This window comes from Buteo buteo, chromosome 1 (assembly GCF_964188355.1).
Source record: "Buteo buteo chromosome 1, bButBut1.hap1.1, whole genome shotgun sequence".
Classification (NCBI taxonomy): Eukaryota; Metazoa; Chordata; class Aves; order Accipitriformes; family Accipitridae; genus Buteo; species Buteo buteo.
This window is the reverse complement of record NC_134171.1, coordinates 2,567,358-2,591,821: the sequence shown is the minus strand read 5'-3', so window position 1 is coordinate 2,591,821 and position 24,464 is coordinate 2,567,358. Positions and strand designations below refer to the sequence as shown.

Here is a 24,464-nt window from a genome sequence, read left to right as displayed (position 1 = left end):
CGATGGGTCAGACAACCTTGTAAAAACATGTGTAAAAATATCTGTTCTTCTGACGGATGACTGGTATTTGGCTCATCTGTCTGTGGTGAGAGACTAATTTGTGGATGCTGGTTAACAGTCGACATTTCACGAAGAGACATAAATATAACTTGTGCATTTATGTACTTTATAGTCTTGCAGTGACAAGCACCACCTTATGTTTTCTATTCTTTTAGCTGAAATTAGAAAAATAATCCCAAGTTGGGTGTGAAAAAAATAATGGTTCCCTTTGGACTCTGCTTGTTCCAAGTGGCTGATTAACTATTTCCAGAATTAACCTTCTGCTGTGCTTCATTTCATTTGTGAAATGAAGTTCTAAAAATAGTTCATGTTTGTTCTAAAAACTCCTTGTAATCTCTGTGAGAGGAGATCGGCATAGGAACAAAAAGTTGATGATAAAAATTAAAAACATCACATGTTTTTGGTCTTCTGCTGAAAATGCAGAGTTGTTTTGTAGTGAAAGAATGTTTCCTGTAAACCTTCAGACTAACCTGAGGTCAAAACAGGACACACAAATGAATAATTATGTTATTCTCACCACATCTGGGGAAGAAGAAGAAACCTTCTCTCTTCTAAAAGCCTCCAAACCCCTGGAAGTGCTCTCGTGAATTGATATGCAGGAAGAGGAAGAAGTGTCATCTTGACTCATAGTCATTTTGCTCTAATCGAGCTAATTTTTAGTATGCTGTTGAAAAGGTGAAATGATCGTGATTTGTGCCTGCAGTTTCTTGTGTGTTTTCCAAAAATTAATAGGCTTTTTAAATTGAGGTTATAAGTAGTTCACAGCATTAACAATTATGGTTCAGACTTTAAAAATCATCTGTAAATCACTAGGAAGTCTGTGCCTGAGGACAAGCAAGCGTGAGCTTAATACAATAACATTTTTGAGGTAGGAAAAAATTCAATTATTTTTTTAATTGCTTCTTTAGATGACATTTGAATTTCATCTTCATTAGTAATGAGCTGTGTTGTTCAGTAAACCAAGTTCAGGAAATAGCAGATGCTTCTAATTTTGATGAAGTGCAAAAAAGCATCTGTTGAAAAATACCTTTCCCTGATACCGAAATAAATGCACTAGAATTTTTCAAGAGCAGTGTTCATATTTTATCTCTTTTCTTGGCTTATGTTAAATTTTAATATTAACCGTAACCCTATTGCACTCTTCAGTATTTTTGCGCTGTGCCAGTGGATTTGCAAGATAGAGCTTTGTACAGTTGCACACTGTAAACTTTCAGAGTTTGTTGGTAAACACTGTAGATTCTTCCTTCTGTAAAGCTGGTTTTTTATTACCTCCCTGACTTTTTACTGCAGTTGTCTGACCCCTCACTTCCTTCCCTGCTCTCATTTTGTTTTCTTGACCTTCTGATGCTCGCTTATGTTTGTTCACAATACGGTATTTACTCTGAATATAAGATGATCTTGGAAACCCTCAGCACTGGACTTTAAATTGAACTTTAAATTGGTTTTATCAATTTTTAACTGCAATAAATATTTGCATAATGCAAACATTTACACAGTGCAAGTGTCTGCATAAACTGTTTAATAAACTTCTCATAGCCTGAGTGCCCCCTGGGCAGTCCGGTCCTGTACATTAAGCTTTTTTTCTAATGAGCAGGTTTACAAATATTTCTGCCGGTTTCTATTTGCGATCATAGGCAACACGAGACTGTGTAAATGTGCTGCTTCAAAAATGCAATAAAAGAACATGGAGGAAACAGAAACCCAGCGTGTCTGTCTGCACAGAATGAAGAAATCTGAAGCAGATAAATACACTCATCTGTGAACTTTGTTGGCTTTGTTTTTAACTATACTCCCCGTTAAACATTTACTGGAGCTGCTTTTGCACCTTTATTTTCATTTTCTGCTGGCCGGCGGGGGCTGTTTTCCTCTTCAAAACCGATCGTTCTTGCGCAGGACCTCTGGCCGCGGCTCCGCTCTCGGCGTCGGGAGGGTGAGGGGGCTCAGAAACCACCTCCCAGTTGCTGTCAGGTGCCAGATGGATGGTTGTACTGGTAGCTCTGGCAGCGGCTGCCCCACGGTCACTGCCTGAGCTGGTGCCTCCACGTGAGCTCCCGTCCCCGCGGAAGACAACAGCAGCTCGCCTGCCTTTCGTTATGTGCAGGCGGATACGGGGCTTGTACACCCAAATTTGAGTCTAGGCACAGAACGCGGGGTGAGGTGGGTTGGAAGGGACCCTGGTCTGGTCCATCGCTCAGAGCAGGGCCAGCTTCAGGCTGGGATCGGGCCCTTGCTCGAGACTTTGCCCAGTCAAGTTGTGAGTTTCTCTGAAGGGTGGAGATCTTGGTGATCCTCTGGGCCAGTGGTCAAGAGCTTGGCAACCCTCGTGTTAAATAATAATAAAAAGTGAATCCTATATCTAACGAGGCTTTCCTTTGCTGCAACGTGTGTCTGTTGCCTCATGTCCTTCTTCTCTGAACTTCTGGTGCTATCTCCTCTGTAATCTCTCCTTAGGTAGTCGAAGGCGGCGATTAGATTTCACCCCATTTTCTGCCGTCTCTCCTCCAGGCTAAACAAACCTCGCTTCTTCTGCCTCTCCTTGTATGTCATATGGTTGTCCCCTTCTATTTTTTTCCTTCTGTTCCCTCAGTTCTTTGCCAGATATTGTAACCCACGTTGCTGTCGTGGACACATGCAAAAGCTCGCTCTTTTTCTTCTGCGTTGTCCTCAGTGCCCTTCCTGAACTAACCTGCAAACCCTGCTTTTACCCCTCATCATCGACTTGTCTTATATCGCTGAGAGGAAATGATCAGCTGATAACAGCAGGGGGGTTGCTAATGAGGATTAATTATACCGGGAAAGGTACAAACCATGTTGAGTCGGTACTATTTGCGCTACGAGAGTATCCAGAGGAGCTAATCAACTTAGAGCTGACGTTACACGGACTTATAGGAAGAAGCGGTACTCGCCATCGGCAGAGAATAAACTGCGGGTGTACGTGCTCTGCGTAAAGACAACGAAGGGACTGTTAATACTTAAGTTTTATTGCTCTGTTTGCTTCAAAGCATGAGTTGGATGTCCTTTGCTCGTGTGCGTAACCAGGTTTTTCCTTATCGATGTTCTCGCCCTCCTCTGATGGAGCTGGCACTTGGCACATCATCAACCATCACCTCCCAAATCAGTTTTTATTCTGCTTCCTAAGATAGGGGATATATTATATTACAACCCTGTGCTGGACTGTGTTGCAATACGGTCATCGTGCTTGCGCTCAGTTCATAGAGGAGACCAGTTGACTTTTTGTCCTAGCAGCCTGTCCTCTAAGTATTTATTATTTTTCTGTATTTGTTTTCTTTGCATCCACAATAACTTCTAGAGTATTGATTGGAAAAAAAGAAAAAAAAATTGGTGTAAAGTGAGGAGCAAATATATTTGGGATTTTGCTAGAAATGTATCTGCTGAATGATGTTCCCTTGTTCACATTTACTCCGTGAGCCCATCGGCGAGCCATTTGATCCTTGGGTTGCGTGAAAATTGATTAATCAAAATGTCTTTGTGGTAGAAAGTCAAATTTCTTAGAGAAATGTAAATTGCATTGTATCAAAATTGCTTTTGTTCACTAAACCTGTAAACCCCTTCAAAAACACCAGTTTGACAAGATGGACAAAGAGTTTCTATTTTAGGGTTTTGAAAAGTGTAATCATCTGAGTTAAATCGAGGTCTATAAAGGAAGTTTAGAGCAGAAAGGTTCTTCAGTTCTTCACTTTTTTGGTTCTTTTCTCATAAACTGTTTCTGATGGACTGAAGAATATAACTTTTTTTTTTTTCAGTAATTCAAATATCCTTTAAAACTCGCTTACTTAAGCTGAAAACTAATATTTCTTAACATCCTGTACCCGAGCTTCATGGGTGTTGAATGATAACAACAGTCTTTAGGTTTTAAAAAAGGGAAAGGCATTTGCACCATGGCTGATAGCATGGTCTGTCTTTCCAGGACTAGATACTAAAATAATTTTTTAACTTTTAAGGTACTTCTTCACTGTAATGGTAAAAAAGGTGTTATTTCTTTTGAGGCTTCTCAGTCTGTGTTCTCTTGAAATACGGCTTTTAGAGTCACGCTCACCGGTGGCATAATCATTAAAAATTGCTGAATGGCTCATGAGACACATTTTAATATGTTTATGGTTTGTCCTTAAGTTCTGCCGTCTCCAGAAGGAAGAGCTGAGGAGGTTTTGGGGCAAGTCCCCTTGATCCGGAGGGCTCTGCGGGCAGGCAGGATTGCCCCGTCCTGGTGCTGCAGCCGCTGGGTCTGTCTGTAGTGCAAGATGGTTTCAAGAAAAGTTGTACTTTGGGTGTTGCCAGCTCTCAGTAATGAGTTTTTTTTGTTGTTGTTTGTTTGTTTTTTACAAGTGTCATTGTAACTGCTTTTTCTTCAAAAGCCCATGTTTGGGATTCATCTTCTTGCACAAGAATTGTAGCTTTTCCTTTAAGAAAAGAAATCGGAGATGTCTCCTTATTTTCCCTCCCCCCTTTTTTTATTTTTTGGCACAGATTCATTTTTAGTCTTTTGTAATTTCTGGTTTTGGTTTGTTTGTTTTTAGGCTTGTAGTTGTGAGTATAGGTGAGGTGCATGGACTGTTTTTTAATAAGGGAGAAATGGTGTCATTTTGCATACATTTGTGTCCAGGTAGATCAAAGCATTTAAAAATTGGGAGAACTGTTTTCCGTTGCATTTCGATAGACTGAGAAGCCAATGTACTACTGATTTTTCAGTATCACCTTTGTCCTTTCACTTCTCCGATCTGTACTCTGTATTTTCACCCTTTCGTGGCTCCTGTCTTCTTCCTTTTTGACTTGTTTTCTGCTCAGTAGAGCTTCTTAAGCTTTTGATCTCTGCCACGCTGGCAGGTTGTGTCTCAGGAGAAAAGCATCACCATGATGCTTGCATAGCAAATCAAGGAAAAGTAATAGAGGAGATGCCCTCTGTTTTGAATAATTCCCATTTCTCTGTGGTGTAGGGGAGAGAGCAAGGCAGGCGGTGTGTGCAGGGCAATAAAGAAGTTGGGTCTCCTGGATATTGTTTTTCACTCTGCCACTGACTCTACAAATCCAGCGCACAGAAAATAGAAGTTCTTTCTGAAGTTTGATAAACCTCAAAACAGAGGTTTGCCTTTCAAGGTCTTAGAAACAGTGTCATTGGACAGCTTAGTCGAGTAGGAGTATTTATTTGCTTTGGAGTAGTGATGATTGTGAAATGTTTTGAAACCTTATTTAATAAAAAAATAGAAACAACACATTGTAAAATAGGCTAATCTTGGCCAGAGTCGAGTCTCTGAGGGATTTTTGGATTGTAGTTTATAGGAAGTTTTGCACAATCCTTTATCATTCTCATTCTACTGGATTTTTTTTTTTTTCATGGCAGGTAATGTAAATTCTGTTTGTGGTGGTTTATTCAAAATGATGCTGTGCACACACTAATTTAGTCTTGGCTTTCAAGGTTCAACCTTTCAAGGACCTGATTGTTTTTGTTCTGTTGTGTTCTCTTCATGGCTTTCTCTGAAAGAAATGACAAGCTATCTATTGAGTTTCATCAGGCTGTTTTAAACTTCTGTAAGTGGGATAATGTCCTCTTTAGTGTATTTACATACGAGTCATCAGAAAAAGATGGAAAGAAAGGAGAAAACGGGAGATGTGGTGAGAACATCTGCTACAGAGGTGCCAGCGTTCTTCCCAAACAAATCCCCAAATTAAGATTTCTAAGCGAAAACAAATAATTGTCCTCTGCTAGTCCTTTCATTAGGAAAGGTTGTGGGGTGGGGACCTTTGTCTTCTCTTGCTACCACTATTCACTCTGTACTTTTATTCTTTGCTGCTGTTATTCTCCCCTATCCAGGGTCTTCCAGTTAAGTTGCTTTGTAATACTAATGGTAAGTGCTGCAAGAATAAGACTGAAGAAGAATAAACCAGAACAAAGGAATTTTCTCTTGTCCCTGGGCTGTAGTTTACCTTCCCCTGAATTATATTCAGACACCTGTTTTCCTGTGGCAGAGACGTACCATCCTACAGTTTGCATTACAAAGGAGAACTATGAACCAAATATCAAGGAGAAGTTTATTAGACCTTTTTGTTCTTTGGTGTTGTGGGAGACAGTCTTTTGGGAGAGATGATCTTCAGATCAGAAGTCTCAAATTTTAGAATGAAACAGGCACTTCTTAGACATGGGGAAAAAGGCAGCGAATTTTGCCTTTTGATCCCATATCCTTGATATCTGAAAGAGGAAAAAATAATTGGCTTTCTCACAAGGAACTATTTATTGAGCTAGATATCTGCAAATGTGCTGGAGCTGTTTAGCCAAAACATGGCATCAGCTTATTGCCTTTTTATGGCATGTTGGTAAAACGAACGATAGCTTTTTGTCCGCAATAAGACCTGTTGTGCAAGAAGGGCCATTGTACAGTTCCCAGACTTACTCCGCTGTAGGTAACATGTTCACGTGTTACTTCTAGGGCAAACAGCCCCAACTTCTATAGCAAAAGTTGTTGGAAAGGCTCACTGGGTGTCTGTGTTCTTCTTCGACTGCACCACTGTATTGTATTGCAGGGACAGAAAAATTCAGGTCACAAAAAAGTGCTTTACAGTCGATGTGAATGGGTTGCTGTGGATAGCTGTGAGTGTTTTCCTTGGGTCTAGAAACTCATTTATGCTGTCCTGGGGAACTCTCTTCAAATGCATTTGCTTTCTGTTCTGCATAGATCTGAAAAGAGGAAAAGTAAGTTCTTTTCAGGGGGAAAAATTCTTTTCATTGTTGCTTTTTAGTCGATGGTGCCCTTGGATATTCAGAAGTCGCAGGGCACGAAATCAGGCTCAGCTGCTTTCCCAGGAGAGCTGCCGCCTGCCTGCGGCCCCGGAGCGGCCGGAGCTGCCTTCGGTTCCCCTCCCGACACGCTCTGCTCAGGGCTTTGGAGTCTCTCCTCTTCAAAAAGCTGCGACTTTGCCTTTGAAAATAGGGCTGAGGCTGGGGGAAAGATGGTTCTGTACAGGAAAATAACAGCTGCCTATGAACATGTGGTGGCAGACAATGCGCTTTGGTTAGATGAAGGCTTTTAAAAAATATAAATTCAAGAGACTTCAAATTTATGCTTGCTCTTATGTCTTTTGTATGAGGGAGGAATTGACTTTTGTTGTTGTCAGACTTCTGTTAAAAGAAGAATAAACATTCTCTTTCAGATACAAACTATTTTGTGCAATAGGTAAATAGGTGGTAGGTACTCTTTTGGTGAGACGTTTAGTCTCCTCATCAGCTTACTCCAATTATTTTGGCAAACCATTCTATAAATCTCTACTGTGTCCAGTCTTGAATACTGTAAATAGTCTTGTCCACCATCCTCGCTTCTCTCCGCTAGCCCTAGAAAACTAAAAGGCTGGAGCACCTTGCAGAACATGGAAGGGTGTAGAGAAACAGCCAGAGGTGACCAGAAGTGCAAACCAATGAATGAGGTGGGAATAGTGAGTGTGACAGCCTTTTAGGACAAAAAAGACAACAAATGCAGATGTGGTAAGTCAGATGGAACTTTATAAAAGAGCGGATGGCAGGAAGATGGTGAGTAAGGGTGATTGTACTTATTTCTCATAGAGGAAAAGCCCAGCAGGCAGCGGTGGATGATCAGGCAGCAGATGTAAAGTGAGTGTACAAAGTCCTTTCTCTACCATTGCAGAGTTAAATTGTTGTCCTCCCTGCTGCGGATTTTCCAGGTGAAAAGTGGTTGAGAAAGGAATTGGATAGGATAGAAGCATGAATGAATGGTTTATTTAAATGCACTGACTTGGGTGCATTCTCCAGGTCAAAGCACCTGAACCGTGGGTTTCTGGAAGCAGGATGATACGTTGCCAAAATGCTCTGTACTCTGTCATAGTCTTTCCCAAGCATTTGCTGTTGCCCGTCATCAGGAGGAGATACGGGGCTTGGCAGACCTTTAGTTTGGCTTGGTACAGCAGGTTTTACGCTTTTTGGGACACACTAATTTCTGTTTTCAAATATGCCACCTTGTTTTAGGAATGGTTCCTGTTTAAATCATGGCAGAATTATAAGAGGGGGAAAGTAGATTTTTGGTAATAATAACTGGAATTCTAGACAGCGTCAGACTTTTAATATACATTTATCTTTCCAAAGAGCCAAGTTGATTACTTCAGGTTTTTCTGTTTGTCTTCCTTTCTGCCACCGTTCCTTCTTGTAGACCAAAGTCATGCATGTTGAGGGCAGCAGCAATGCTACTCTTGATAGCCTCAGTATCCTGATGTGTCTGCACTTCTTGGTCAGTAACATGGACACTGTATTGCAGATAATTAAGCCAAGCAAGAGGGCTTAATAAACTGATCCCTGAAGAATGTGGTTTTATCTTTCTGAGAGGGTCTTGAGGGTTCTTATGCCTTTGAGAATGGGGTTGTTCTGAGGGTTGGCTGAGTGTGCATACTCACCGTGTGGAGACATTTTCTTTCGAATATTTAAGGAGTTCTGTTGAAGAAAAACAATCTGATAACGCTGCTCTGTGAATATTGTTACTTTACGCAAATTCATTATACTTCAAATAAATGCAAATAAATGCCTTGATTTTTCAATTGTCTTATTAATACTGGTGCATTTACTATTGTTGTTTTTCTCCCTTTTATTTAACTTCTAACAATGGTGTTTTTTTTTTTCTTTCCCAGTGGTCTTATTGTTCCTGAGAAAGATAGCAATGAAACCGTACCAGAAGTTGTAGCTACTTCTGGATATGCCCTTCTGCATTTCTTCAGCGATGCTGCCTATAATTTAACAGGGTTTAACATCACATATAAGTAAGTAGTACCACTCCAAAGTGATGTCGCAGGTTGAGCAAAAGGAGGTTTCCTCTTTTCTCAGTTTTGTCTTGAAATAAGCAATTGCCATAAGCATGTAATTATGAGTAGATACTTGAATTTAGATTTTTATCTTTATTATACCCTTGCAACAGCTAATAACTGTAATGTGCTCAACATTTAACTTCAGTTGTCAATTGTAAGCGTGGGCAAATATTTGCTGAAAAAGACATCATATTATTTATTGTTATGTTACTAGATTTATTTGATCATATTCAGTCAACCAGAATTGATGTATTTTGTGCATGTGTGTGCTCTTATGCGTTCTGCAGAGATACTTCTGCACAAACACACTTTTGCAGAAGCACACTCGTTTCACTTGGGACACTGGCCTGTACCTACTGTTGAGGATCCTCAAGCAGTTTTCTTTGGGATGCTCTTTCTTATTCAGTCCTGGGATTGAATCGCTTTATCTGGGTCCTTTATAGTCTGGAATGGTTTTATTGTGTTCTTTCATTTGTATTTTAAATATTATAGGTGGGTGCTTTCTGTTTGCTAACAGATATTTAGCCCTCATTGGTGAGCTTTTTAAAAATAATTCTAGGGTACTCCCTAATTCATCGGCTGTTTTTTAGAAAGGTTTTGTTTTGATGTAAACAATCTCATTGTGGACATACTAGCAGATATGAAATTTCTTGCTTCTGGTGGGGATCATGGGCTTTGAATTTTTTGCTCCCACAGATAGAAATTATGTTTGTGCTGCACTGGGAGATTTTAATTTGGGTGTACCTTGCAGAAGTTTTCACCTCTCTTTCAAAAAAATCGGCTGAAAATTCTTGGTCACAACTGACTTTTTGCAAAAATTGAGTTTTCCTTAAAATGAGGTGCTTAATTTTTCAATACCAGTCTTGGTGCTTTCATCCTTATTAAGCACTTAAATATGCAGTGGATTCTTTGAAAAACGCGGAACATGCAGCACCCTTTGAAAGCTCCAGAAGAAGATGAGGAGCCTTTGCAAAGTTACTTGAAACACAGCAGCTGAGGCAGTAGCATTTTGAAAGTCTGGCTGATACCATAAACCATGACACCATCTACTGCCAGCTGTCTGTATTGCACCATTGCAATACAACGGAGACCTGCTCTTAAAGAATAACCTGCTGTTTTTAAGTTCCTTTGAGATATTTTAATAATTCTGTAACTCTTCACTTTCTTGATCATTTCAAACGGTTTTCAAGTACTGGTTTGTGTTTTGTTTCTTCTGTGTGTTTTGGTCTTTCGGTTTCCTCCTGACATTTTTGCAGAGAGTAGATAAAAGGGTGTATTTATTTCTTTTCAGTTTATCAGTCTTTATAGTTACTACTGGACACAGATACTCGACAAACACTTGTGAAATGAGGGTCTTGGAGGCAGTGACTCCTCCTGTCGCATGACAGAATATTGGGTAGTAATGCCCATCTGTGAGTTATACTGGTTGATACACTGGCAAAAACTGGAATTTGGAAATGAATAGGGTCTCTGAATTAGGATCTTCACCAAGGACGTATCTGGTTTTGCCTCAGCTATGTTGCAGATATTATAAAATCAGAACTTATTCAAAACAGGCACATCTTTGGCTTGGGATTCATCTCAAGTGTGTTCCTCTGGTAAGCAGATCCCAGAATAGCACGTAATTGTGAGTAGTTTAAGTATAAATTGCACAGACACCACAAAAGCCTTAAGCACTGATTAAATTCTTCACTTACTGTTGGGCCTTTTAAGGGAATTCATTTGCATTACAAATGGCTAAAAACCATACTGATAATTTTTCAGAGGAGTTCTAAATTTAACTCATTAACTGAGGCAGCTCTGTAGATGGTAGGCAACAAATCTCTACAGGTCTGTCACATCAGATTCTAGATGAGCAGCTCTTGTTGGTTTGTATGTTAACAAACAGCTGTATTAACTTTTGTTCAACTTTACTCTTGTATTCCTTAATAAGAGGTACGGCTTGGGAATCTGTTTCATTACTGACGGACCTTCTTTCCCTGATGTTTGCAGTTTCAATATGTGTCCCAATAATTGCTCCGGCCGAGGAGAGTGCAAACTCAATAACAGCAGCAATGCTCTTGAATGTGAATGTGCCAAATATTGGAAGGGAGAAGCCTGTGATATTCCGTACTGCACAGATGATTGTGGGGCACCCGAGAGAGGACACTGCAACTTTAATGATACTAAAGCATGTGTGTGCTCTGCAGGCTGGCAAGGTAAGTCTCCTGATTAATACAGAGAAGCTCTTGGATGCCTTTTCTATGTATGGCTCTTGCAGTTTAATTGGGAGTATTCGAGAATGTTCTCCGTGACAAGCACTGGCATTTTGACTAGGAACGCAGTATCTGCCTTTTTATATCAAAAGATCACACTGCATTTGTAACAAATGCTTTTAAAAGCAACTATGCTACCATACAACGCAGTACCAATCTCTTGTGTGCAGGCATCAGATAAGAACTTTGTGTCGTTCCTGTGCACTTAAAGCAAATTTGAGCCTCATGGCAGTAGTTAACCTGTTTGAACACACACAATGCCTTGTTCTCCTGTCCAGCTGTGCTGGTCAGCCATGTCAGGCTTAGCAACAGTTTGGACCAAACATGCCTGTTTCCTTTACAAAGATACACTGACGTGGAAGAATTAGTCTCATGAAATACAGCCAGCTACAGCACTGGCAGCACCTGCTACCACTACTTAGCTATGCCACAAAACCAGACGGTATGTTAGGCGCTGTGGAAAGAATCCAAAACGAGTATCCCAAGGAGAACGGACCTAGTACTGAGGTTAGCACGTCTGCTTCTCGGATAGAAAACCAGCCACAGGTAATATGCTTCAGGGCTGGAAGACCATATCCCCTTATGCGGTACAGTCTGGTTGTACACTGACAACAAAGGTGGGCTTATGGTTGCTCAATTTTTATCCTACCCCTGTTTTTTCCCCGTCTTTCATGTCTGTAGCAGGTCAGTGTGTAAGGGAAAGAAAAAAACCCAAACCAAAACAACCCACCAAAAAAAAAAGCCCTAAAGCAAACCATAGCAGAATGAGATGCAAGCTGCTCTCCCCTTTCTTATTCTGAAGCTTGTTTACATCAGGAAATGGTCACTCTACCTCAGAAACCAGGAGTTTTTCAAGGGCGATAAGTCTGCTTTCCTGAACTGGAGATTATTACTGGTAGAAACTCGGCAAGAATGAGCAGATGCTGTCTCTTGCAGTCAAAACCACAACTCTGTTACACGGTGATTCACTTCTATGACTGCCTAAGGGCTGTCCTGCTAAACCCCTTCCATTTTCAAGGCTTGAGCCTTTCAGCAGGTTCTGTGCTCTCTGCTGTCTGTAGTGACCCTGTGCGGGTGCACGGCTGTCACTGAGAAGCAGGGAGAGCATCCGTGCGGCTGTTGACTTTGCTGAGACCTTGCCCCTTGCTGTTCCTCTTCTGCCACGCCACGGGGAACTGCCAAGAGAAGGCTGGCAGTGAAGAAGTTGGTTTAAGAGCAGCAGAAATATAGAAAAAAAACAAGTGAACCATTGGCAAAAATGTATTGCTGGGAAGGAGAGGACTGAAAAGAGGGAAAGATAGCCATAGACCCTTGGTTTTTTTTTTTTTTTTTTTTTTTTTTTTTTTTAATGGCATGCTGCTGAGCAGGTCTCCTGAAGCTTTCATTGTGTTAGGGCTTCTGTGGGCACACGGTAGCTAGAGAAGTGCTGGAAGACACCCTCTTAGTGTGGAGTGGGAAGGGGTCTGTGCCATGCCCCCCTGTAATCACAGCGGGGGAGAGCAGAGCCCTGTCTGCTTCGCATCACTGATTCGTCTAGTCTGGAACTGCTTTTCAGTTCTGAAAACAAATTTAGGTTTGAAGTATGTGGTTACAGCTGGGAGATCACATACCAGGTCCATCACAGATTGCTGGTGTGGGCAAGGAAATGAGGATCACAGCTTTCACCTGTTACCTGGCCGTGCACCATCTTTGTCACCTGTCGTGCAGGGTATTGACCTCTAGCTGAAATACAGACTTTGGAAACAATTAAGTTAATTTTTAAACCTTATTTTGCCCAGGTCCTGGCTGTTCAATTCCTGCTCCTGCAAACCAGTCGTTTTGGACCCGGGAGGAATATTCTCTTCCAAAACTTCCTAGAGCATCTCACAAAACCGTAATCCATGACAATAAAATGTGGATCGTTGGAGGCTATGTCTTCAATCATTCTGACTCTCAGAAGGTTTTAGCGTGAGTATAAACCTAGATAATGAAGTCGAAGTAGAGGAACTTAGATTTGAGAATTATTTTTAGAAAATGCCATCCGACATTCTGTGCTTTGACCTATGCTCCATCTCCAAGGGAAAACAGCAGTAATAAAAATCTAGACTCATGTTTGAGAGGTGGGAAAACACTGCTAAGGGGTGCTAATTTTTGAGAAGAAAAAGCAAAATGTTCCTGATGTTCAGTGAGGTTTTGATTCATCTGCTTCTGACAGCATTTAACTATTCACTATATATTTCTAGGCTAGCTTCAAAGTTATATCTGACCTCATATTCAAAGAGGGTAGTTTTGCTTCTGTGTTATTAGCCCTTCCTTATATCTGTGTGACTTCAGAGTGTTTGGCTTCTTAATTAATACGTACTGATTACTGTACATGTTTATGCATAGTGGATGGGATACTAAACAGGGAGTGGCATTTAGGATGATGGCATTTATGCAGTTAGTTGAGGAGATTTAATAGTAACCAAGATACCAAATAGTAATTGTGTACCTCACAGAAATCCCCCATAAAAAACATTTCGGACCTCCTCTTGAGCTTGGTAGTATTTGGGCAGGTTTAGGTAAAAGCTGGATTTCTTCCCAGGGATACCTGCATACCTCACTTTCATGGACCTAAGCCAGAGCTGTGTGCTCTGCATGCACATCCAGAGGTAATAGTTCTTGTAGGGGAAATTAAAGAGGAGCTGAAAATACACTTAGTTGTCGAATAGTTGCTGATTACATCCACAGTTTACTCTTTCAAAGTCATGCCTGTTTTTTCAACAGATACCCTGTGGCTTCATTGAACACTTTCTCAGAGATTATTTTATCTTAGAAGGCTGTAAGCCTGGCGAGTATGGTTCATTCTTTTATCTAAAAAGCCACAGGCCATCTTCAAGGCTAAGGGTTTATTTTGTTTCAAGTTCACAGAAAAAACACGTTTGAATGACAAAGACATAATTAAAAAATGCCTTTTAAACACTGGCAGCTTTTGGTTTTTTTTCCATCAAGTAGTTGGAACTTAGCTTAGCGTAAAGTTTTTCTGCTCTTTTGGGTAGATCGTGTGGTGTAAGTTGTCATAGCTTGATAGACAATGCATTAGCTCTTGGTTTTGCATGGAAAAGATGACTCATGGTAAAGCAAATCAATATGTGGACATTAAGTAACAGAGCAGGCTTGACTGGATTTTTTAATCCATAAGTAGTTTGTGAGTGCTTTGTGCATGCTCAAATCTTGGTAGGACTTTTGTTAAGTAAAATAATTTCCCACAAATCCTGGAAAGGATGAGCAATAATTTTCTTGACTGTATTATCTACCTCTCAGATAATTAAATCAATTTTTATTATACAGGTATGATCTTATTTCTGAAGAGTGGCTTCCACTGGACAACACTGTGAACTCTGTAGAGATGAGATATGGTCATTCGTTGGCACTGCATAAGGTAAGTTCAGCGCTGCAGACTCACCTCCTGGCTGATTTCCCCTTCTCACCCACCCCCCCACGCCTTTTCACAGATCGGTCTTGTTTTGGAAGAAGCATTTCTCCTTCAAAAGCTTGTCCATGGTTGGCCGAGTCTGTGTACTTGTATTCTAGGGAATCCTTGGACTGGTATCCTAGGAAGTCTGTAGTGCCTTTGCTTGTGTTCCTTCTTTGCCTTTTTCTCAGAGATTTTTAAGGCTGACTGACGTCAGTGAGTCCATTATTTCCTTCTTACCGTCCGCGATTGCAAAGCGTGCCTGATGGCTAGAGTTTGGTGGAGTTCAGCTGGTTCCCCAGCTGCCCTTTGTGTAGACCGCGTAAATATTTTCATGAGCTCTGTTGTCCAAGGCAGGAAAGCAGAGCTGGTAAATTAGGGATTTTTGGAGCCTGCTCTGCTTCTGCAGTAGACCCGTGATTCTATTCTGGCATCTGAAACGGCAAGTGGATTCAACTTTTTCTTAACTTATTTCTCACCTGCATGCCTTGCTGTGGGTGCAGGTCACGGTAGAGCAGAATGGCAAAGTCTTTGAAAAGGAAATGAGCTAATCCTTTACTGACCTTTGGTTTTGGAATGTTAATTAGCTCATCACGGTGCAAGCCTGTATAAATCATAATTATAAGCACTCAAACTGTTCACAAACAGAACACTTGAAGAACCTGAGAAGGATGGAGATTCCTGCCCGTGAGGGCTCCATGCACGTTCTGCAAATAACTGTTCAGAAGTAGGGTGTGATCCAAAAGAAGGATCGCATCCAGAGAGGGGCAACGAAGCTGGGGAAGGGTCTAGAGCACAAGTCTGATGAGGAGCAGCTGAGGGAACTGGGGTTGTTTAGCCTGGAGAAAAAAAGGAGGCTGAGGGGAGGCCTTATCACTCTCTACAACTACCTGAAAAGAGGTTGTTGCAAGGTGGGGGTCAGTCTCTTCTCCCAAGTAACAAGTGACAGGACGAGAGGAAAAGACCTCAAGTTGCACCAGGGGAGGTTTACATTGGATATTAAGAAAAATTTCTTCACTGAAAGGGTTGTCTAGCATTGGAACAGGCTGCCCGGGGAAGTGGTGGAGTCACCATCCCTGGAGGTATTTAAAAGACGTGTAGATGTGGTGCGTGGGGACATGGTTTAGTGGTGGACTTGGCAGCGTTAGGTTAATGGTTGGACTTGATGATCTTAAGGGTCTTTTCCAACCTAAACAATTCTCTGATTCTGTGATAAAGGGGTTTACCATCAGTGATGGGCAGTGGTTCTGCCCAAGAAGCACCAGTTATAGTAAGGAATTTCCCTTTCCAAGGTTACCACCTTGTCAGTAGGGAAACAGGGCTCCATTGCACACTTTGGTCGATTCATGACTGACTCCGAGGTCCTCATTTTTCGTCAGTACATTAACTTGGAAGACAAAGCTTTTGGTGTACAGACACGGAGGAGTTTCCATCATAGCTGCCTTTTTTCCCAGCTATCTTCTGCTGATTGCGTTTGTAAGCTATGGGAGGGGGATTCAGCTTGCTTATTAAGTCACCTGACTTCAGGTGCCTAACTTTGGGTGCTTTTGGGAGCCTCTGAGCTTTGTTTATAGTGAAAACAGACCTAGTCAGTACAGGTAGTGAAATCTCGAGAGCAAGTCAGCTCACCCAAAAGTAGGCACAAATTCTCTGCTTTTGATCAGTTGAATTATTCTCCAGGCTCTGCTATACTTTACATATATATACTTAGACACTCAGCTAGCATACAGGCACCTAAATTTTGATGTCTGTCATCTGAAGGTCAGTCCTGCCTCACGCACCCCTTCCCCTCTGTACCTTGATGTAGGAAGAACTGTGTGTGTTGAAGGTATTCTGACATTACAGGCTTGGGTACAAACCTTGGCAGTCATGTTTGCTTTCATATCAAACGTGACTGGTGAAGGAGATAGGTTTCTCCTTGAGAGAGGAGAAAAACTTAGGCTGCGAGAAGATAAAATATAACAACTTCGTCACTTACATATTGGCTGTTTCCTAAATGCCAAACTCGCTAGCCTCATTTTAAATCTAATTTCTTTCAGGATGATATATACATGTATGGTGGAAAAATAGATGCGACGGGGAACGTGACCAGCCAGCTGTGGGTGTTCCACATTCCCACCCAGACCTGGGCTCAAGTGACGCCGAAAGCCAAGGAGCAGTACGCTGTTGTTGGCCACTCGGCGCACATTGTCACCCTGCAAGACGACAGCGCCGTCATGCTCGTCATCTTTGGGCATTGCCCTCTTTATGGGTACATCAGCAACGTCCAGGAATACAACCTGGGTGAGTGGGGCCCTACCTACCGTTTGCTTCAATTTTAACAGTTGGTTTGAAAATTATTTAAGTGATTGATATTCAGATAGCAAAATCGAGACAGATCTATTCTCCTTCTATTTGTATTTATGAGAAGCTCAATCTAACTTCCAGTGTTTGTGTAACACAAACAGTGAGCAGGCAGCCACGTGCCTCCAGCTTTATACAGCTTGTTAGGTCCCAAAGACAAAAAAGCTGTAATTGAGAGACAAAGCGTGATAACTGTGGGACAATTTAGATTAATTTTCCTCTCTCCCTCTGACAAAGGAAACACTTGAAATTATTTTTGTATCCTGCAAATACGAGAATGGCTGTAACAATTCAGACCCAAGTGTCTGCTTAACCTGATACCCATGTCTGCAGTAGTGAATGCTTAGGAAAACAGGCAGTGACTTTCTAGACTCCTGTATCTCTGATATGATCTGATCCCCATATCTCTGGGAATAGTCCAAACTGTGATTTTAGGATCCAGAGATTTCTAGTATCACCAGTGGAGAAGCGTAGGAAGCTCTTCAGATGAACTGAACTTCTACCTAAGTTAGCTGCTCTGAAATGGCTCTCTGGAGGCATGTCCCTTGCTCCACGGATAAGGTAGAGAACGTAGTTAAGCAGAGGAAGTTCACAACGTGAACGTGCTGGTTATTGTCAGAAATAGTGATCCTGTCTGCACGTTCAACCTGTTATCCTCGTGCTTCAGTCATCCTGATCCAGAGGACCTACTGGAGCCTGCCCTGGTTTGCTGGTGTCCACATAAGCGAGCTTTCTTCCTCTAGAAAGCTAAAGAAAACCAGGATGTGTGGGGCAGTGATTTGTTTTCCTGCTGTTCTATTTCTCCCACGTGTGATCTGGCAGACTCTCCAGTTCCTTTGCCTTTTGTGTGCCTGATTTGCCTTGGAGTTAGGAAGCCTGTGTAGGGTTTCATTCTGCACTTGCTACAGAGAATTGGTGTGTAATTTGGCATTTTTGTTTCAGTTGCCATTATATTATGTCTAGAGTGCTTCAAACCAATGTTTTTTTAGCGAGTGAGATATAGGACCATTAATCACATATTATTTTTTAACTGCAATGTTCTTCATAGTCATACTTAACTTGGCTTCAGTGCTGTCTGACTTGAGAGAGAGATATATATAAATATATATAAAATAAAAGTGCTCTTGGGTACCATTCCAAATCAAGTCATGGTGCTGGCATTTTCATGTCATTGAAATGCAATATATTATTTCTGTACTTCTTTATCTTTCACTTAGCTTGTCTGCAAAATGTAATAAATGACTGTAGAAGGGATATTTCTGGTCTAATTAAAAATACTTGACAATACTTCTTGACAATAAACTCCTTGAAGGAGAATATTTTTGAATATGAAGTCATAGAGACAGTGTCTAGATCTGAGTCAAGGCAAACCCAATTGTTTCACCACCAGATTTATTGATAAGTTATTAATGGAGATAAATTAACCATGTTCTCTTGCTCACATTTTTCATTTCTCAGCCACAAATACGTGGAACATTTTACAGACGAGTGGAGCTTTGGTGCAAGGAGGGTATGGTCACAGTAGTGTTTATGATCCAAATACAAGATCAATTTATATCCATGGAGGTTATAAAGCATTCAGTGCCAACAAATACAGGCTAGCAGATGACTTGTACAAATATGAAGTTAATTCCCGTATGTGGTAAGTAGTCTTCTTTCTCTATACCACCCTGTCATTTTTGTTTGTATTGGACAAGGGGATGGGGTATTTTATAAGGCTGTAGTACGACAGTTACCTGCATTCAGGATAGATAGTATGCTCTTGTATATGTTATTTTTATGTCCATTTATGAATGGAGAATCATATAATCACAGATAATCAAGCCTGTGAATGAGCCAAGAAATCCATTTTAATCTATTGTTGTATTAAAGCTGAAAAGAAAAATATTTGATGGGTTTTTCTTGCCAGCAGTACAGACTGTGCATATGAGTGCAGTTACTGCAGTCAAGTGAGTGATAATTCATTCTGCAGTTAAGACTGCAAAAGAATTTCTATTATAACCCCATTTTCTTCTGGCTCTGTAACTGCTTGAAATGTTCATTTCTGAAGCTGAAATCTTCTGTGATTTGTTTCTGCCCAAAGGTGACTTTTATTAAAAAGCTATAGCAAAACTTCACAACTTTGAGCTATAGAGCTGAAACACATTTTCCTCAATTTTTTTGTTTATTAAAGTTGTTTTTAAAGGCTCCTGACAAAAAAGAGTGATCTTTTGAATTAACACATGTAAATTTGAGTCACCATATCTCTTTTTTTGACAGTTTAAAATAGCTTGTACTTCTGCAACAACTGTTTATGAGTCTATATTCACGAGTAACGTTAACTCGTGACTAATTTCCAAAAACCTTCCTTCCTGTTCTGTTGTACGTGCAGTCATAACCACGCTTCCTTTCTTGGCTGCTTTGATCCTCCACTTCAGCCACGGAGTGGGCAAATCCGGCTGAATAGGCAGAAAATGTCCACAAATGTGACAATATTCTTCCAAACTGCTGCAGCACCAACTTCCTTGCGTCGCGTTTATTTTGTCAGTCTCAAGCGGACTCTCGGAACAGGCGAGCAGTCGCCTGGCAGCGAGGCGTGTAGGAGTGTCTGCGCCTCTTTATATAGACTTTTTTTGGTGTCATAGACTCCTTTTTTTAATTCTTCAGTAATTTAGACCCTCTCTCCCTCTTGTGACTTCATGGAGGGGCAGAAAAGCAATCCCCCCGGTCTTTATTTTTGGCAAGTGTGTTTCTCCCCACGTTCTCTCCGGTGTTTCGACTGGCAGCTTCAGTCTGACCCTGTAGCTGTGGCAGGGACAGAGTAATGCTCAGAAAACCCGTGTGTGCTGTGATACCGCTGCTCGGGCATTCGGAACAGGTCCCTGGTCCAGGTCCTTGATATACCATTTGCTGAATATTTCCTTGTGAAAGTCTGGGCTTCGGCGCAAAGCTGCGTTCGGGATGCTGCCGTTCGCGCAGACGTGGCTTCATTGGGATTTTCCTGCCACCCCATCTTCTCAAAATAGGGGAATTCTACAAAGGGTGACCCTTTGTGTTCAGTGCCGTTAATTGTGCTGATTAAAGGTGAGGTCAGTGGCGAGTTTGATTAATGCTTCCCATGACTTAGTCATGGATGAGGCATTGAGTTTTGCAGGCGTCAAGCTGCAGAGCAGCTGCATAGATTTCTTTAAAATAGATTTGTTAGTTTTGAGCAAGAGATGATGCCCCGTTTGAAAGAATTCTTTAGGTTACTAAAAGTTACTATAAAATATTGGAGTCCTCCCAGGCAGTGTCCATACAAGCAGGTTTAGCTGACTATGCTCAAAAGATCAGTTAGTGTGAAATTTGATAATCCCTAGGGAAGGAATTGATGATTTTAAGATCCATAGCTTTGGAAAGAGGCTTTAATAGATATATTTCTCCTATAAATTGGCAAGCAGATGGGAAGATGAGAGGATGAAATTACAAGAGGAATTGAACAGTCTGGAAAGGAAGTTGTTAAATATCTCATTAGGAAAAGTAGTTAAACTAAATACTATCCCCCCCCCCCCCCTCCCTCTACCCCCGAAACCTCCTTCCACTTGGATTTATGGATTGTTTTGTTTTTGCCAGGTGCTAATCAGTTTCATTAATACATGTATTTTTATTTCTGAAGGACTATTCTCAAAGACAGTAAATTTTTTCGCTATTTGCACACGGCTGTGATAATGAGTGGAACCATGCTGGTGTTTGGAGGAAACACGCACAACGACACCTCCATGAGCCACGGCGCGAAGTGCTTTTCTTCAGATTTCATGGCGTATGATATTGGTAAGTTCTTGCAGAAATAATAATAAATTCTTAGATATTCAAGAAGAGCTGTCTTCAAGAAGGCTAATTTACATGCTGGGTGTATTATACCAAATGCTACTAAGCATACTGCAGAAGAATGTGTAATCAGGAGAGGCTCATTTAGCTTGCTACACATTACCAAGCAAATGAGCTGGTGCAGTGATTTCTAGGCAAATACAGCAGCAGTTATTTGGTCAACAGCTTACATGCAACCTTGGGTGTTAAAAATTATTTCTTAAACAGAAAGCATATTGTTCTACCATCTCAGCCATAAAGCCATCCTGATATTTTGAGTGTGTTTTAATGTATGATTTATCAAAAATGCAGGCTGTTAGGACGGTTACAAGCACTGGACCCTGCTGAAGCTCAACTTGTACATTGCACGCTCTTGTTTTAACTGCAGGCTGGCTGACTTGTTTGGCTGTGCTGTTTGTAATGTCAGTGTGTTTATATGTATGCTTTATAAGCATAAATATCCCCATAAGCACTATTTAACAATAAAGCCAAATGATTCGTTTTTATTTGGAAGGATTGGATTTTGATGAGTTTGAGTAGCCAGAAGAGGGCAGCATTTATTTGTGAATTTGGAGCGGAGAGACATGCATTTAAGAAGAAGAAAAGAAAAAGAGATGAAATTATATAAAAGAAGGTGCTTGCACATCCAGATAATTCACACTGGCGAAAAACACCATTTTGTACTCATATCACATTCTGCCTTCTGCTCTCGGAATTCCTTAAATGTGGGCTTTTGTGATTGATTCCCTGGAATAATCATGTAAACCTGAATTCTCGGAGTGACTGTTCACTGAGATGTCACTCCTCGTTTGTGAAAGGAATATGCAAGCAAATGAATTACTTCCAGCAGCAGGGTTTGGTATCCTTGTGCCATTTTGCAGTCTGTTACAGGGATTGTTCCCTTTTGCTTCCTGCGATTTCAAGCTGTATCCCTGTGGAATTTATTGTGTGCTCCTAACTTGCTTTATTTTGAGTTTTTTACTGGAGAATTAAAATGAGGTATTTCAACAGTCACGAACAGAGTAAATTTTTTTAAACTTTGATAGCAATAATGACAGATTTTTCTTGCTACATTTTGCTATCATCTTGACCCGTTGAACTATTAGGCGTAAAACACAAATTGCATTACTTTGACAAAACATGCCAATAATTATATTCATTTTGATTCAATTTAGTTAACAGGCAGGTTCCTGCTACGTGAAATAAGTGTTTTAGTCAACTTGCCCAGTCCTTACCCGTTTTACACTGAGAATTAGAGCTTGCATTGATTGCTCTTCACATGACAGGGAGGAGAGGTGTTCTGGTGCTCTTGGGTACCCTCATTCCTTAGGGCAGAGACTCTAAGCCTGGAAAAAGCAGGCTTTTTTTTTTCCACCCCCCCCCCCCCCACCCCCCCCCCCCCACCCCCACCCCCCCACCCCCCAGAAAAAAGACCACTTTTTCCATTCTTTTCATGGCAGGACAGCTTATGCACGATTTGCCTTATCCCATTGGACTAGGAGCACTCCCAGGAATACGTTAGGGTGCTGGCTGTTCATTAGCATCACCTATTTGCAGAAACACCTACTTGCTGGTTCTTCATGCATGATCTCTGCAGTAATTATGTTGATCGTGTTCATGTAGGTCTCCATGGGAATAAGCCCGTATATTGTGGGGCCGTATTATAAGTGTCAAAGACCATTGTGACTGTGCCACCATAGATGCATATGGCTATCACATCTTTAATATTTACACTCTTATCTTGTTATCTACCCCTGGATGCTCCCAAGGCTCAAGCTATCCAGGAGAAAACCCAGCAGCAAGGTCAATTGATACTGAGTGCCTTTGGAGGAGAGGCTTAGTAGTTGGCTGTCTTACTCCCTACTTTTATAGTAAACTGTTGGGCTGATTTGCTCATTTTTAACATGTTGTTGATGAAGGCAATATCTTGGTGATCATAATGATGGTTGGAAGACTGGAGAAAACTGAAATTAAAATGCAGTCTAAAATAAAGGCTTCAAAAACAGGTCTTCTCTTTAACCTTTGCCATTAAAACTTATTTCTGCAGTAACTCATTTTATTTACCTTGTCAAATTTTTCTGGTTTTCTCCTCAAATTTCTAAGTAATCAGACCACATGCATTGAGTGTTGTGAGGACGTATTATCTTATTTTTTTGTGCGTGTGTGCGATGCAAACAGGTGTCACTGAGGTGTGTGCTGAGATTTAACAGATAAGGTAGATCTGAGAATGCATTAATGCTTCTTATCCTTTTATCCTCCACTTGACCAGGTTGGGGCATATTCAGTCCAAATTGTCCAGGTAACGGCCAGTTTTGGAAGGTTTCGGGATAGCAATCCAGCTGTCTGTGTGCATGTGCATTTCTTGTTGCTTCTCAGGACGAGCTTTCGGATTGTGTTGACGTTCAGGTTGGGTGAGCACTTGGGTAGAGCAGTCTCACAGTATTTTTCCGATGTTCTGCACACCATGATGGCTAGTTAGCACTTTCTATCCCCAAAATCGGTGTCTCTGGCTTCTGGGGAAGAGTTTCCTGCTCTGCAGCAGTTTTGTCTCTGGGTGGACAAATGCCTTGCTCAATCCTCTACCTCCTCCTGTTGACAATTTGTAGCGGCAAAGGAGCCGAGAGAGATTTGCAGCCCTTCCGTTGCTGCACGTTCATCTCCAGGAGGGAAAAAGCAAGGGTTGTGCTTTCCGAAGGGTCACCTCCCTTGCATACGGGTTATGTCTAAAACAAGAATAGAAACTTCGCAGGCAGATTGTCTCAAAATACGGTTACTGTCAGTTAAGTAACTGTTCTTTTTCATTTCTATATAAGCTTTAACTTTACTTTTTTTTAAAAAAGCATGAAATATTCATGTAAAGGCTGTACTCGTGTAATGATCTTTTCTCCTCACAGAAAAGAAATTAAAACTCTTCTATTTACCCCATCAAAAATTCAGTTCTGATAACAGAAGGGGACTGGATGTTTTCATAGCATTTGTGTTCTATTTGAATCGTATATTTACTAAATCCTGTGCATTGTAAGTTTTAGGCTTGGCTTAACTCATAAGTCAAGGAGAGGATTCTTTGTAGTTTCAGAATTATTCATTTTTTCCAATACTTGATCTTCGGTTAAAGATGGGAAAGAAGCTTAGAAAGCAAAACATTCCAGGCCTTCTATTAATCTAGAAAAATATATTTCTTGGCCTCACATAACTCACAACTTGATGGATAAAAAATTGCAAATTGCTGCCCAATTTTGCTGAAGCCTCCTGGTAAAAATTGGAACCATGCATGCTTGTTTCAGGAGCGATGCTGAGCTAGGTTAAATTCTTTGAAAATTGAGCAAATGACATTTAAAAATAAACTTCAGAATCACAAATTATCAAAGTATTAAATCCAACCAGCTGGATCCTATGTCTTTTATTTATCGGCACTCTTGAGCAAAAGTTTCTGCTCGAGCAGAAGTTGGGGTCAATTGTTTTACCCAACAACTCTCCAATCAAATTTAGTAAAATACTAATAAGGTTGTTTTTCTTTGCTCTCTCAGTTTATCTACATACTAGTTTGGGTTTGTGGGCTTTTTGTTTGTTTGGGTTTTTTGTTGTTGTTTTGTTTTTCAGAGGTTCAGTCCATGGCACAACAGTTTTATCTTGTTATTAAAGAATCTTCGAGTATTTCAGGGCCCTGTAGATCTTTACAGCAGATTGACTTTTCTGTCTTAATTGCATAAATTGCATACAACTGCCTCTGGGAC

At 40.9% G+C, this 24,464-nt stretch overlaps 1 protein-coding gene across 1 annotated transcript in view; it reads left to right on the top strand.

Annotated features, from left to right (window-relative positions):
- ATRN (attractin) overlaps positions 1–24,464 on the top strand; it is a 152,283-nt gene that overhangs the window by 38,413 nt on the left and 89,406 nt on the right. The window contains exons 4-10 of the mRNA XM_075043940.1: positions 8,701–8,829; positions 10,867–11,072; positions 12,908–13,076; positions 14,439–14,529; positions 16,602–16,845; positions 18,364–18,547; positions 20,540–20,694. Coding sequence (XP_074900041.1) covers positions 8,701–8,829; positions 10,867–11,072; positions 12,908–13,076; positions 14,439–14,529; positions 16,602–16,845; positions 18,364–18,547; positions 20,540–20,694 — 1,178 coding nt within the window. The remainder of the gene's footprint in view (positions 1–8,700; positions 8,830–10,866; positions 11,073–12,907; positions 13,077–14,438; positions 14,530–16,601; positions 16,846–18,363; positions 18,548–20,539; positions 20,695–24,464) is intronic.